This window comes from Psammomys obesus, unplaced genomic scaffold, assembly GCF_907164565.1.
Source record: "Psammomys obesus unplaced genomic scaffold, mPsaObe1.curated_primary_1811, whole genome shotgun sequence".
In the NCBI taxonomy this organism is placed as follows: Eukaryota; Metazoa; Chordata; class Mammalia; order Rodentia; family Muridae; genus Psammomys; species Psammomys obesus.
In genome coordinates this window covers 10,476,947-10,492,991 of record NW_026585504.1, presented here as the reverse complement: position 1 = coordinate 10,492,991, position 16,045 = coordinate 10,476,947, and the positions used below count along the sequence as shown (strand labels likewise).

Sequence of the window (16,045 nt, the reverse complement as noted above, 5' to 3'; positions counted from 1 at the left end):
AGCCGTGGCGGGGCAGAGACGGGGCGCCGAAGCCTCCACTGCCTCGCCGTCCAGTGGACCCACAGCACAGCCACCCTCCCGGGTCCCCCAGCTGGACAAGGGTGACAGCCCAGGAGGACGCCTCCCCGGCCCTGGCTGCAGCCCTTCCCGGCCCTGGCAGAGGCCCCCGGGGGGGGGGGGGGTGTCCTCGCACCCGAGTTCCCCGGGCTGGGGTAGCGGGTGCCGCCACGCCTCTAGCCCTGAGCAGAAATAGTCACACACACCCCTCCTTTCCCTCTGCGCGAAGGAACTTTCAAACCTGCTCCCTCCAGCTCCCACGGGGCGGGGCAGCGACCGGCCCCGTTAACCCTTTATTTGTTCCCGCGATTGTTCATTTCAAAGAGGGAGAGAGAGAAATAAATAAATAAATAAATAAATTATATTAAAAAAAAAAAAAAAGCACACAAGAGTCAAAGGCCCTTCTGTGCGGGCCGGGGTTAGGACGGCTGCCCCCTCTCGGAGGATCTTGGTTTCCGGGCCGCCAGCCAGGAGCCCTAGCGGCGGGCGCTGGTCCGCATTGTTCCTCCCGCCTGAGGTCCGGGCATCCTCGCTGCAGCTCGGGTCGGATCCCGGCCGGACCGCCCCTCCTCTGGGCGCAACTTCCCTCCCGGACCCTCCCGCCGTCTCCTTCGGGAGGAGCCCGAGCGTCGTGGCAAGCCTAGCTGGGCGGGTGGTGCGCAGGCTGCTGAAATTTTTATGAATGAACTTTGCCGAATGAATTTCCCTCGTCGTGCGAGAGCTAATAAATCTGTGAATGGAGCTGAGAACAGCTGTAATTGACTGACCGGTTTCGGGGGAGCTGGGGGGGGGGGGGGGGGCTACTGCTTGGTTTTCGTCCAATCAGGCTGCAGCTTCCTGAGTCATGCACCGTGACTCTACTAAACTAGTAGCCGGGAGAAACGAAGCCGGGCGGAGCAGAGGGAGGGTGATAGCTGATGAATGGGTTAAGAGTAAAGGCAGTTTTTGCTCCTGGACCGTCAGTATGCTGGGAAGCAAAAGATTAAAAATCTATTTCCCTTCTTGCTCAGATGGGAGGGGCGAGGGAACAGCTAGAAATTGGATGTATTGTTCCGCGGATATTACGGCATATGGTAGGCAAGAAAGCCTGTGCGAAGGCTAGGTTCATTTATCTTAGAAACGTAATTTTTTTTTTTTAATTGATTGCCGCTCCATCTTCCGTCTGGTGCAATTTCCTGAGCCCATCAAATGCCCGGGGAAGATGACAGTGAAGGCTGAGCGCACAGGAAGCCAGAGCCCCAGCTGGGCAGAGGAAATGCAGGTTCATTCAGGAGCTGAGAGGGAACGCTGAGACCTTGGGGTGGAGGTGGGGTGAAATCCTCAGGGGAGAAGCCGCTGAGGTTGCATTTCTCTGTGAGCCTTGGCTCTAGTACCTGAGACTATTCATGATTTCAAACACTAAGCCAGCAGCCAAGAGAATCTGGGAAGAAGGCCACCTCATCTTCTCACTGACCACAGGCTGCCTTAGTCTCAGCTTCCAGCCAGTGCAGGCATGAGCCGCCTCACCTCCGAGCTTCCATTGCTCTTAGGCTCAGAAAGGCTTTTCAGCATCCTGTCTGCCAACTTTGTTAGAATTTGTTTTTCTTTGGGAAGACCTTTTGTAGCTTTATCCGCCTTCCTTTCAGTCTTTACTGACTTTCTTTTTGCATCTCCACACTTTGCAAAACTGAAGGGAATGGCTAAACCAGAACTCATATTCTGGGGCCGTAGGGAGACAGAATGGAGGTAAGACGGAAATAGTCCCCTGGCGGCCTCTGACTGCTCCCATTCCTCTCTTTCATGTCCTCTGGGTTCCTCCCTCACTTAGGCTATGCCAGTAGAAGGGGAGCCTGTGCCATGACAGCAGCTAGAAAAGAGATGGGTTTCTGGAGTAAAGTTGAACCCCAACTCAGGGAGAACGGAGGGTGGCCAGGAACTTGATCCCCTGAGCTAACCTTGTGACTTTCTCATAAATTCTCAAATCTCACAGGTGTGCAGTTCTGGGAACAAATACTAACCAAAGCCAGTGGTAGACTTGGACAGATGGACATGGTGATGGCTCCTTGGTGATACCAGAACACAAAAGCCACTTTGCCTCTCTTCCTCCAGCTGACCTTTGCTCCGCTGGGGCCCAGAGGCTTAGGGGTGAGTATGAACCCCCTGCTAGATCTCTACTCCAAAGAAAGCAGGTCAGGGAAGGGCTGAAATTTTCTCCAGTGTTCCAGTCTTGATTCCCTACTAAAAATGCTCACTGGTTTCTTGGACCAAAACAAGCTAAAGCAGGAAGCTGGGGATAAAACAGAACTTAGGGGAAAGGTTCCTTTCTGATCCTCTTCACCACTGTGGTCGCAATACAAATATCGTTTCTTCTTGAGAAGCACTGAAGAGTGAGCTGCTAGCTTTGGAAAAATGGAGGTAAATGGCTGTTTCTTCCTCTCCTTTTGCAAAGAGATATTACAGTCCAATGGCAGACTCAAGACCACAACAAGGGGGTCTGCCCAGTTCCAGTTCTCATTTATTTCCACTCAAAGATATTCCCACAGGGATTTGCAGAAATAGCCACCAAGGCTAGAGGGATGGAAGATAGCATTCAAAATCTAACACTGTTTTTGCTTCTTCTTTTTTTTTTTTTTCCTAATTTAATTCTGGTTTTGCTGTAGTGTGTAAAAGGCATGGTATGAGAAAGCTGTCCCCATTCCCAGCCCTACAGCCCATGGGCTGCTCATTTTTGCAGATGTATCCAGGAAAAGGCAGCTGGCTTTGCCACAGTGTGCTGGCAACTGTCTGCTTCTGAAGTTTGAGTTAGTTGGAGGGCCAGTCAATGCCATCTCCACTGGTGACACAGGTGGCCCGCAGGTGCCATTTTCTCTGGTGAGGGGAATGTCAGGCAAATGTATTTGGTATCTGCTGTGTTCCTAGACTTGGGAAGATCCTGCTTGTTCACATACCTCCAGAAAACCATGCTCTAACATTCTGGCTAGTTTTGGATCTGCCCTCTGTCATTACTGCCAGTGTTCTGGAAATGATGTCTTTATAAAGGTCTAATTTTGTCCTGGCCAACAACATCCCAGAGTGTGAAGGTGCTATTTCATGATCCTCCTGTCCCCACAGAGAAACCTGTCATGGGATGGTTACAGCAACCTCTTCCAACTTCAGTTTGTTTAGAGGCTGCATCTAAGCTCACCATGAGAATCCACAACTCCTTTTCCCCAAACAGATTTGTAAGCAGCTTTTCAAAAAATGGTTCCACACTGCAGCTGAATTGTGAAATCTGTCACTACTGTGGAAGGTTCTACAAAGATGGTTATCAATGCCTCTACTCCACAGCTTGCATCCTCTCTCTATTTTAAGATAGACAAACAGAGTCAGGGGATAGATCCACAGACCTCCCATGACCGTCGTTAGGCCTTTGAACCTGAGTTTGGCCACATTTGTAAACCGCTTGAAACATAATGATGCTTTTTGCTTTTAACTTTCTTCATTCTTAGGTTGGATTTTCGCTAGCTGCTCTCCCATGCCTTCTCAACTGTTAATATTTTAAGAGCAGGAAATGTTTCTTTGCTTTCTCCGGGTCCACAAATAGAGACTACTTTGTCGCTGGGTAGCTCCTTCTCAGCCAGTTCTAATTTAGATGGCTTAATGAGATTTGGGACAACTGGGCAGATGAGTTCGATGAGATTCTGGACTTTGACTTGGTAGGCGAGTAAGCAGGAAATTTTGAAGACATTGGGATGAGCTGGGTAGGTGCTGCACATGAAATATGAAAACCTCTAATGGACAAAGAATGAACTAATTAACCTATGAAATATTGATAAATTTGTGTTAGTTAACTTGCTACATTTGTTATAGATTTTTTTTGTTTTAATGGCAATAGAGTGAATTTTTGTGTTACACCAGAAAGAAAAGAACATTTTGCACATGATATTAAGAAAGAAAGAAAAAAAAAAGTAGGCGCAGCCTGGGTTGGAAACTTGACTCTCTTCCTATTCTCCATCAAATCAGATCAAGGTGAGAGAAGAACCTCACATGGGAACTTCCATCCACCAGCCTCTGCCTGGAATTCGTATGGGGAGAGCGAAGATAGACTCACCAAAAGCTCAAGTGTTGGAACAGCTCTCAGGGCAGACCCCTATGTTTTCCAAGGCCACCTACATTCTCAGGTCCTTCAGCATCAGGGAAAAATGAAAAAAAAAAAAAATCACAGGCCACTACATAGTGTGTGGGTCGTGGCGAAGGCAGTCCTGAGCCAGTCCTAAAGGCATGTGAGTACGAATTACAAGAAAATAAATCCCAGATGATGGGAAGGTTGGCTTCGATCCGGGACTGCAGAGATGTAGTTTGCAGCCTGGAGTACTCTGTGCTGTGTGGGCAGTTTGCAGCGCTGCAGACAGGAAGCTCTGGCTGGGCAGCCTTGACTGAGGCCAGACGCAGGATCAGTAGTGAGGTGACCACAGCTAGTTCAGCAGAAGTCTTACGGAATCACCCTGGCGAGTAAGTTCTAGAAAGGGCCAATAAAATGTTTTGTTTTGTTTTGTTTTGTTTTGCAAAATGTTGGAAAAGGTGGGTGGCAAGAAGGGCCGTAGTCGCGGCATGTGGCGTCCGTGTGCTCGTCCATAACTCCAGCTGAGTCAAGAGGCTGAAGCAGGAAGAGCCTGGCTTCAGGTCCTGTCTGGCCTACACAGGATCCGAGGCCAGCCTTCACAACTTCACAAGAGCCTATCGCTAAACACAAAGTAGGAAAGGGGCCAGTGAGACGAGCTAGCGGAGAAAACTACTCGGCTGCCAAGCCTGATGACGACCTGAGTTTCCAACTCTGGGACCCACGCGATGAAAGAACAGCTGACCCCTGCAAGTTTTCCTCTGACCTCCACATGCACACACACACACACACACACACTAAATAGTAAACAAATGGGGCTAGAGATACGGCCCAAAGTTAAGAGTACTAAACCTGGATTCCCAGCATCCACATGGCAGCCCACAACTATCTACCACTCCAATTCCAGGGAGTTTGGTTTGGTGTCTTTGCCACAAAAAAAATAAAATAAAATAAAAATAAAGGGAGGCTCGAACTCTTCAAACTAATCATTCCTCAAATGTTGTCACTCTGTTGCCTCTGTTACCGAGTTCCGTCTCTTGGCTTGGCAGGCTCCCTTCACACTGACTCTCAGACTAGATCAACTTCGTGTTTCTTTAATTTCTGCTCAAAACCTACTATTTGGATAGTTTGTTGTCTCTTTTAGGATTTTTGTCTGAGGCAGGGGTCTTGCTGTATAGCCCCTGGTTAGCTGTGGGGAACAAAGTGTAATCTTAGCACTACCTGTAATCTTAGCACTCAAGAGGCTGAGACAGGAGAATTGAGTTCATCCAGCTAATGCTAAGTGTTGCCGAATCACCTTCCCTAAAGTGAGGGTTCTAGGTGAGAGTTTAGCTAGGAAAGACTGGTAGATCAGAGAGGACACAGGGCCCTTAGCTAAGCCAGAGAACTTTTTTTTTTTCCTGGTGTTTTGAGACAGGGTTTCTCTGTGTTACCCTGACTGTCCTGGACTTGCTTTGTAGACCATGCTGGCCTTGAACTCACAGATATCCACCAACCTCTGCCTCCCGGGTGCTGGGATTGAGGGATCCATTTACAAGGCCTTTTGCTCAGTTTGCTCCTCCCTTGCTGAGGCTCAGGGCTGAGGCTCAGGGTGAGGCTGGAGGGGCCTCAGAAGAGGGGACAGAGGGGTGGGCACACACCTTTCAGAGCAGGGCAGGGAGAAGAAAGGCAGCCCTAGTGCCCTGCTCTCTGCTGGGCTGGTAGGAAAGCAAACGGCCAGGAGTGAGGACTCAGCCACACGCGTAAGCCCTCTAGAAAGAGGCTGGGCTCCACCAGCACACCACCGTAAAGCTGCTGTCATAATCCCATGAGCCCTTTTGGCCTCTTGAGCTGACTTCACCTTTTAAGCCCCCTTTTCATTTTACATAGAAGTACCTTATTTATTGAGGGAAAATTAAATTCATACACATTCTAATTTAGACACAATCCTGGCATTTTAGTGCCATGAAGAACACATATTGCCCTCATACATAACTATGTTGTTTTTTTTTCTTTCCCTAACAACAATAATAATAACGATAATAAAATAAAAAAAAATAACATCGCACACATTTTTAACCTATTTTGCTTGGCGAAATCCTTATCTTTCTCATGCACTTGCAGATAGGTTATTTCAATGGCTTTGTAATGCCATTGTGCAAATGCACCATCATTTACCCAGTTTTTCACTGAGGTTCACACGGACGTTGACTGAGGTGTCCAAAATGCTAGTCATTTTGGGCTCTAAATAAACCTTCGTGCGTGTCCACTCTCCCTGGCTTCCGTCTTTTCTGCCATGTCTGGAATCTTTACAGTAAGATTTGAATGAGTTCACCCTCTCTTAATATCCTTGCATAAGCCCCTGTTCTCTTGGACTTTCTAGAAGCCGTTTGCTTGCTCCGGTTTAAGAGCCTCCTCCTAGGGCCGCGCTGCGCCTCCTGGGGGCTGCTGCGGGAACTGCGGCCCTGGACTGCCACTGGCCGTAGCCTTGGCTCGGGCAGAAGCTGGGGCTGGCCGGGGAGGCTGGGCTCCGCGCGCTTTTGCCCGGATCGAGCCGGCGGGCCAGGCGACCAGACGCGCAGCACCGAAGCTGTAGGAGCCCGAGAAGAAAGAGCCAGTGTGCGCCGGGCAAGTCCAAAGGCTTCTTCAGGCACAGCGACTGGCGGGGAGGGGCACGGGCAGGGAGGCCACAATCCCCAGCCAGGACAAAGGGGCCTCAGTGCTGGCGAACAGGCGGCTCCCGGGGCCTGGTGGTAGCATAAAGGACGCTGTGTCTCCGCAGCACTCAAGATCACCTTTGTCTTCTGAGTCCAAGTCAAAGAAAGGTTACCGAAGGAGCCTGCAGGCGCTCCTCTCTCCCCAGGGGTCTGGTCCAGAGGAAGAGCCAAGTTCTTTCCCAAGATGCTGGGAACTGAGATGAAAATAGAAATGTGCTTGCCTGGTTGCTGCGACAGTGGTCAGTTGTGTAGAAGGCACGTCCTTTGGCCAGGGCTCCCTATGAGGGAGAGCCAGATCAAAGGATGGGAACCCGTGGTCCGGAAGGGCCCCAGCACACGAGATACACACACGCAGCATTAAGTGGGGAGATCCGGAGACAGGCCTGTTTCTTCTTCCCAGCAGAGTCTGACCGGCCAGCCATTCATTTGTGGCTACTGCCTCTTCCTACCAAAGTAGCAATTCTATGCTGGCCTGACGGCTGCACCCCTTTGGCCAGTAGGGGAAGGCCAATGGGACAAGGGTAAAGGCCACCATCCTTACATTTGGTCTTTGCTGGCACAAGATGAGGCGTCTTGGAGCAGACCTCTGTTGACACAACCAACAGGGGCAACATGCTCTTGGCTGAATTCCCTAAGTCACCCCAGAGGCTTGAGAAGCTGTGATGAGCAATATGAATTCCCCCTCCAACATCACACAACCAAATGTGCATGTTTTCTTTCTTTCTTTTTTTAATTTAAATGCATGCCACATTGAAAACTCCCTGAAAACTCCTGAAAGTTCTTTATTGCATTCAGATATATGAGAATTTTTAAGTTTTTTTAATTATTATTACAGTTTATTCACTTTGTATCCCAGCTGTGGTCCCTTCCCTCTTCTCCTCCCAAGCCCTCCCTTCCTCCCTTTTCTCCTCCTATGCTCCTGCGCATCAGTTTTCTAACCCTGCAACAGGGCATCTTTCCATGTTCACTCATTCATGCCCTCTTACCAGTCCTGTGATTTGATCAAGGCCCACTGTCTGAAAATGGCAGAGCCAAAACTCCAGGTGTTTCTACACCTGTACCCTGGTTTCCCTGACACTGGGTGACACGGAGGATAAGCGACCCACTGCCTTTTAACGGTAACATCTAATAGTTGTTAAAAAGCTGATAAGAAACTAAATTAACAGAGGGCACGTAAGTCAGTCATGGGGGAAGATTTGAGCTGAGGGTCAAATCTTCAAGAGACAGGCTTAGGCCATTACAGCCATTCCGCATTTTACTGCCCTTCATGAACATGGTGCTTTACATAGTCTGAAGGTTTGCGCCCACCTGCTGCTGAGCACATCTGGTGGTAATATGCGCTCACTTCAGCGTATTCTCACAGTCTTTATTTCAGCAAAGCCACCAGTGTTGCAAATGTGTACACTGTCATTACATCTGGACTGGTGATCTGGCCTCAACATTTGATGGTACTGCGCTGTGTAACTGTTTTGGGGTGCCCATGACCATGCCTGTGTAAGACAGAGAACCCGCACATCAATAAATAAGTGTTCCTGCTGTTCCACCAACCTCAGCTGATGTCTCTTCGGGCCTCCCTGTCCCCCAAGACAGAACAATATTGAAATTGATAACCACGCAACAGTTCGTAAGCGCTGAACTGAAAGGAAAAGGTACACATCTCTCACTTTCCATCACAAGCTAGAAATGATGAAGAAGGAGAAGGTCTAAGACTATAAAACTGGCTGGAAGCTGGGCTTTTGGCACCAGCTGGCCAAGCAGTGAACCTAAAGGGAAGGCTCATGAGGGAGACTGGAAATACCAACCCAGCGCACACACAAATGACCGCAGGGCAAAAGGGCCAGGTAGCTGAGGCAAGCTTAGTGGTATGGACAAAAAGAAAGAAAAAAAAAAAACAAAACAAAACAAAAAAACCTCAAATTAGCTACAGCATTCCCTTAAGATAGAGCCCAACCCAAAGAAAGACTCTTAACTCTCACTTCCGAGAAGCTCAGAGACTTAGGGGAGTATGCAGACGCTGGTTCACGGGGACTGAAGAAAGCTGCTGCTCCTGTGACATGCAAGAGCAAGGTGAAAGGGCACGTGGAGTAGTTGTGTCAAACTGGCTGGGTGTGGCAGGTCTGGAAAGGAAGCGGAAACAACTTAGTGAGACATCTCAGAACGGAACAGATTAGACTGACAAGTACCAGAGGCCTCTTCACTGTTTACATAGCTAATACTAAATATTTTATTAAAGTAACAGAGAGGCCAATATGTTTTTAAAGGCTGGAGCTGCCATAGATAGTGATTCCTCTGATGGATCTGGATGAAAGAACTTCAGAACCTTCTGGAAATGACCACTCCAGATGTCATCAGGCAGTTGTTGTGGATGTAAACCTGGTTTAGTTTTGCTCCCAGGTGTGGGATGTGGGACTGATTAAGATGGACCACAGCAGCAGACTATTTGCCCCCTGCGGGCTCCGAGAGGAGCTCTTTCCCACATAGTTCCACTCTTGAGGATCTGGAGAGGGAATAAAAGCCAGAGCCCAGAGAATGTTGAGGGTGACTCTGAGAATGGAGGCTGCTGGGTCCACCCCTGCTCCTCCTGGCTGCTGTTGGTGCAGTTGGATGAGAAGTTGGAGATATCCTGAAAACGAAGACTAGACTTGTCCCAAGGAACCAGATGACCCTAACCAGAAGGAAGTAGCCTAAGAAACCCAAATAAAATAGTTTAAAAAGTACACCAACAGGAAGTCACGGTTTGGGGATGTGCCTCAGAGACAGAGTGTGTCCCTAGTATATGCAAGGATTTGGGTTCAATCCCCAGCAGCACCACATACAAAAACATGACTATTTGGAGACGTGTCAGCATTGATTCCAGCTCTCATGGATGATGTTGAAGGGCTCCAGATTTCAGCACTTAACTGTGGTTGTGGCAAAAATAGCAAAAGAACCAGAAAGAGAAGAGGACTTGGGGTGTGACAGGACAGCTGCTCTCTCACACAAAGCCTTAGCATGTCTCTTACACATGGGCACAAAAGCAGTGGTTTCCAGTGGTTTTCTATGCCTGGCAGAGAAACTATGAGCACGGCTGTCATGGGAACAAAATGGAAGTAGCAATCAGCTGAAAAAGCAGCAGGAAGGATTCAGTCTGACTTGTCAGGTTTTACACTGAAATGCCATTGAGCCAGCTGTGGCTTAGAGCTGTGCTTGCCCAGCAGAGCATGGGCTGAATCCCAGACTCCGGAAAAACCCAGCATGCCATGCTAGGGAAATGCTTTGTGAAAGGAAGAGCCAAGGATGCAGCAACTTCACTGCTTTATGAAAGCAACTACCACAGGCACCCCAATACCAGAACCAACGCTTGCCATAGGCATCCCAGCACCAGAACCAACACTGATGTTCCCAGCCACCAACACCAAGAGTTCATTTTCTTCCAGTGACAACTCACCGGATGTGTTTTTAGTAATAAAACATTCTGAAATGATGTCCCGTGCGTTATTAGACACAATTCTATCACACTCCTAACTACAGCATAGTATAAACATAACTTCTGAAGGCATAGAGAAACCAAATTTGTCACGTGACCTCTTTGTGATGTTGCTTTCTTGAGGGGTCTGGAACCGAGCTTAGGATATTTCTAATTTAGAAAGTTTCAGGACATTAACTACTCAACAGATGGTCTAAAACACCACCTGTGGACACGGTTTCCAAGTTATAGCATGCCAGACTCAGAAATAAGCATGTGGCAGAAAAGCTATTATGGAATACACTTCCTTTTCCTTTTCATCAGAAAGGGCACCTTCAGGCTGTCTTCAGGAGCTACACACACTCTTCTGTTTAATCTGAACACAAACTGGGGGACAAATTCCTATAGCTGTATCATCAGGAAAGGATAGCACAAACCACATCAACATGACACTGTCAACCACGGGGTTAGGCTCTACAGGAGCCTGACACCGGGACAGTCAGCACACGGCGATCACGCTGACCACTCCAAACACTGCTCTTGGGTCCTCTGTGAGAATTTTGGCAAACCCAGTGAATGCAAGGACCACAGCAGGCAGGTCAGGGAGTGGGCGACGGCAGAAGGCATGTCAATAACCACCAGTGCTCGCACTGTGCAAAGGGCTGTTATCAACCTCTGGGCCCAAGGTAACTTTTATCCACCACACAGAAAAAGAACACAAAATCCTCTCTTGATATAATCCACTAATTTTGCTAGTTTTTATTAGAGCATTACAATTAAGACATTAAATTATAAATTCAGGTGGTATACTTAGAAATTAAATTACAAAACAATACAAATACTTTTAAGGTGTGATGTGCCAACAAAGTTTAAATGTTATTATTAACCAGGGTTCAGGTTTAGATTCTGCAGAATCTGTGATGGGCATAAAGGCTGAAAGGAACAAGGGAGATGGAAAGATGTCTGCAAATAAAATATTCCACAGGAAAAAAAAATTTAAATAAAAAGATAAGCCTTCGGCGAATTAAATTAATGTTCTAATCTGTTGGCACAATGTACAGAAAATACTTACATGATAATTTCTTAAGCAAACAGCAGCTTTACAAACAGTAATACTTTATACATATATTAAAGTAACAATGTGTTACGATTTAGCAGTTTTGTGTCAAGTCGAAAATGAATGTAAAGATCGCTCTTTATTTGCACATTGTAATTCCCACCTCCCACTTTCCCCAGATTATTAAAAAAAAAAAATCACACAAGTATGTTATTTGGATATTAATTTGTCAATATTTAAATTATTTGAATTCCTTTTGACTAATTCTTTTCCAAACACTGGAAGCATATAAAATACCATCTCTTCAAAAATGATTCCAGTCAAAGCCTGTAAAAACTTTTCAATGTATAACACACGTTATTTTTCCATATTTAGTCAAAAGAAATTATATTACATCATTTACAAAGATTAAAACAAAAAAATTAAGCTATTATGAACACCTGTCTTTAAGGAGTAATCTTCATAACAACAAGCCTACCAAGAGGGAGTCTGACCAGGGGAGTGTAATTTATACTGTAATTCATGTACTGATAGAAACCTAACACTAATTATTGCCAGTTAAACTACATCTACACACTAAAAAAAAATAAAAAAGATCAGTTTTTATTTCTTGTGCCAATAAACTCTTATTCTTGCCATTAGATTTATTTCTAAGACTCCAAAGAGTGAATCATACCTACTTCCAAAAATAAAACTTTCCTATTTCTCATATCTCCTCGAAGGCCTGGAACTCAATATACACAAATATCCCCCAAATTTACCCAAAGGAAACAAACTATAAGACAGCACTGATGCGTACTTAAGGGTACTCCCAGCATGGTAGTGCTTCCTTTGATAATCTGGGCCGTCCTCCAGAAGTGACCGGTTCCCTGCATAAAGCCTGTGGTCCCTTGGACTTGTGGCAGAAAAGCCACTGCCTGCGAGAGGATACTCACTCAGCTTCTGACAACTACAGCAAAACTAAGTTACTGGTGTTTTCAAGATTTCCTCAGCTTCTCTTTTGGTACAAGTGTCAAAATTCTAAAATGATGATTCATGTCCAGAAGAGAATAAAAGACAAGAAACCTCTGAAAAGCCACTACCTCAAGATCAAGGGCTAGCTGAACCACTGACATCAAGCAGGAAATAGTATCATGAAAAGTAGTGAAAGTTTTCAAATCTACTTTCAAGGCTGTCAGTCGTTCAAAACCTCTATCATTTCTTTAAACAAGTTAAGGCTTCCAAATATGCAGACAGTAAGAATCCGCCCGTGTAAATCCACGCTCGCCATGTCAGCTTCATTCCTTACGTCTAAATGAACTATCAGATAATTGGTGCCTAAAATCTACACTGGACAACAGTTCACACTGGATGGCCAACTACTGTCTCTTAGCACACTAATGAAGTTGACAGACTGACATTTTTTATAGAGCAATGCTCCTAAATCTTCACAATTCACAAATACTATAACATCAGCCAAGAATCGTTCTCTCTCTAGCATTAAATGCCAGGAATATCAAACTCGGAACTATGACAGTAGGTCCCAATTTTCTCAGTAAAGACTCTCTAGCTGTCCCTTCTGCCTCTGGGAGGCAAAATCCTGCCCCACATAACCAGGGGGAGGAGAGCAAACCCTTGCTGCCTGCTTCTGGGAGCTTGTGGGTAGGAAAGTTCATGTGTCCATCTGTGTACTGGAAGCTGGGGGTGAAGGAAGGAGAAGATGGAAGACAAGAGATGGGTGTTGTATGACTTTCCCATCCTACAGAAACTTGCTGAGGACACTAGCAGCCAGGTGGTGGCTGGACAGAAACAAACAGCTAAGTTGAGATTCTCCCATGCAAACACACACACACATTCCTAGAGAAAGGCAGAGATAAATAATTGTGAATAAAATTACTTTCTGCATATATTTGTATATGATAAATCATCTGAAGGATCAACACAATCAGAAAACCTCTCTCTTTTCTTCTACAGGTTCTTCCCAGCCTTCCCCAAACACATCACAGACTGCAAAATTCCTTTCCCCAACTTCCTGTAACTGTGGTTCTTCTATGAGGAAGGTGCAGAAATGTACATTTAAAGAAAGATGAAATGACTTACAATGTGGACGAGTTTGAATATGCAAACAGATCCACACCTCAAACCAAGAGGGTCTAAAGCAAACATCAGCAGCAGAGCACAGCGGACAGCCTTGCTTCTGGGTGCCCACGGGAGGCGCTGTGCTGATACAAACTTGCTCACTGTTCACCTGTCAGAGCTTGCCTAACTTTACATACTATGTACAAGAGCATTCCTGAGGTAAGAGGCAAGTGTCAGACGGAACCTGGCAAGTCCTACCATGGTGACTGTTTGCTCTTACTTCTGTCCCTTTCCACAGATAACACCAGCATGGTAATGCTTTGGTGCTCACCTAACTCCTGCAGGCTGTTTTGGTCCATCCTGACCTTCAGGAGTTACGATGACCAGTGACTTCAGAAATAAACATTGTGGACCAAGCAAAATCTGTATCCATTTTTTAATGCACAGCACTGGGCAGCCTTGCTGCCCTCGGCCATTTAGTCCCTGATGCTACCTACCTCCAGCTCTTTTCAAAAGCAGCTTCCATAACTCCGACAGATTACCCTGAAGGAGATGGATCTGCAAACAAACACTGGTCCTTAGAACCTTGATCTTTAGTTTGTAAAATACCCTTAAATAGCCATTAGTTGTTTTGTTTTCCTTAGAATTTGGTCTTCTTTCTTTAGTCTTTTTTTTTTTTTTAATCACAAAGTAAGTTGGAACAAAGTCTGAATTTCCTACACAATTCTTAGAAACAGACTTGGACACTAGTTAAAAGCAAAGCTAGAGATAGATCATAACAAAATAGATAAGAGTTACAAAAAGTCTGTTGGGAATTAAAAACACAGTGAGTAACTGGACAGTGGAAGATGTTGAGCTGGAGCTTCAGGTAAATGGCTGCAGCTGGAGACAGCTGCCACTTCCTGAGTTATTACTTTGGGGAGAACTGGAATCAGTGTTCTTTGCTCACAGAGCTGCTGGGCTCAGGCTGCTGCTCAAGAGTCCAGGCCTCACCATCTCCCCCTGACTCCAGCCCCTCGGGCGCATCTGCTGCCTCATCTCCACTTTGCTCTGCACTATCCTCCTCGCAGCCAGGAAGGGCCTCGCCGAGCTGCAGGGTCTCCATAGTCCTCTGGGTCTCAGAGACCCAGGACTCGATTCTACTATTGAGCTGCACTTCTTCTGATGTGGGTTCATGAGTATAATCCTCCTCCTCCTCCTCTTCATCATCCTCTTCTTCAAGCATGCCAGGTACAAGAGTGCTGGTTGTGCTGGTGATAGAGGAATTCAAAAGATCTCGGCAGCTGCCGTCCAAGGAGCCGGTCTCTGTGCTCTGCTGAGAGGCCCACTCCAGGTCGTCTGGCTTCAGTTCATCCTTGTCACCTGTAATTTTCCCCTGGCTTGGGGCTGAGGGAGAGCTCCCTGCAGCCGCTGCTGGCTGCTTACCCACCAGGGTGGTGTCAAGGGGCTTCTCAGAAGGGCCATACTTACAGGGAACCATTTTCTCATTTTCTGATGTTTCCAAGCCATCTGACGTCTCCACCATGCTTCTCCAATTAGTTTCTGCAAGCAGGAAGCACATTTTTGAGAACCGGAAACACTACCCCAGAGTCATGGAACTTATTTCAAACAACAAAATAAGGGGCAGGAACAGAAAATAGAAATTTGTCGGCTCAGTAACTTAAACATTTAATTTGTTTTACAATGAGTTTAAATGTAATAAAGGGAGAGTAATATTCAAAACAATGTGTATTCAAATGAAGAATTAAGAGATGAAATGCACCAGTGTCAGAAAGTGGAGGCCAAATGCCGACAGAGCCACTGACGCACATGTGTCACATATGACAATCAATGCACAGTCTCTTGTGTTTGTATCCCTACAGCTATGCTGACTTCAAGGATCCCCAGTTCACAGTCAAGTCAAGATGCCCAGCATGAACAGTTCTCATGTGAAAGGTACAGAAAAGCACATCACCTAGGCTTTGGGTCCCATGTTTCATTTATACACAACCAATCTAACCATGCATTTCTAGTATCTGGGACAATCTGATTTACACTACATGTAACTTGGTTTACACGGCATGTGTTACATAATGTAGTACTGACAAAATCAAGCTTAAGGACTAAGACTGCAGGATGAGTGCGGCTCTCTCACTCTTCTGAGTTTATTTTTAAATAAAGAGATCCAACTATTTTACAGCAATCTGCATTTTACAGATTATCATGTAGTGAGAAGAGAAAGCTACGCACACAATATATTTAACCTGATTATTATCCCCACAGACTATACACACTGATGCAGATCGCATTTGGGGCACTTTAGTCAGGACAGTTTACACAGAAAGAGAAAAGAAACAAGAAGCCTGTCCTCCCTCCCGCTCCTTCAGCAGAGGACAGGTGAGTCCCACCCTCACTCACACCTCACAGACACAGTCTACACCTCCTATGTGCCCAGTGACACAACCATTCGGTGTCAAAGCACGAGAAACTAGCTGCTAACCCTTGTCCTGTCTTTCTTCTTTACTCTGTACCTACCAACCATGGAACGCGCGACCTTCTGTCACTTCTACCTCGAAAACTCCATCTGGTCACTGCTGTCTTAACGCAGGTCTCAATCTTTCTGTCCTGTGTGTTCTTCTGTATGTTCCTAGTTTATTTTGCAAGCCGGCTTTACC

General features: G+C 46.3%; 1 protein-coding gene across 1 annotated transcript in view; it reads right to left on the bottom strand.

Moving 5' to 3' along the window:
- Positions 1–11,012: 11,012 nt before the first annotated feature.
- The window catches only part of Secisbp2l (SECIS binding protein 2 like), a 48,123-nt gene continuing 43,090 nt past the window's right edge, over positions 11,013–16,045 (bottom strand). The window contains exon 18 of the mRNA XM_055620093.1: positions 11,013–14,933. Coding sequence (XP_055476068.1) covers positions 14,323–14,933 — 611 coding nt within the window. The 3' untranslated portion in view covers positions 11,013–14,322. The remainder of the gene's footprint in view (positions 14,934–16,045) is intronic.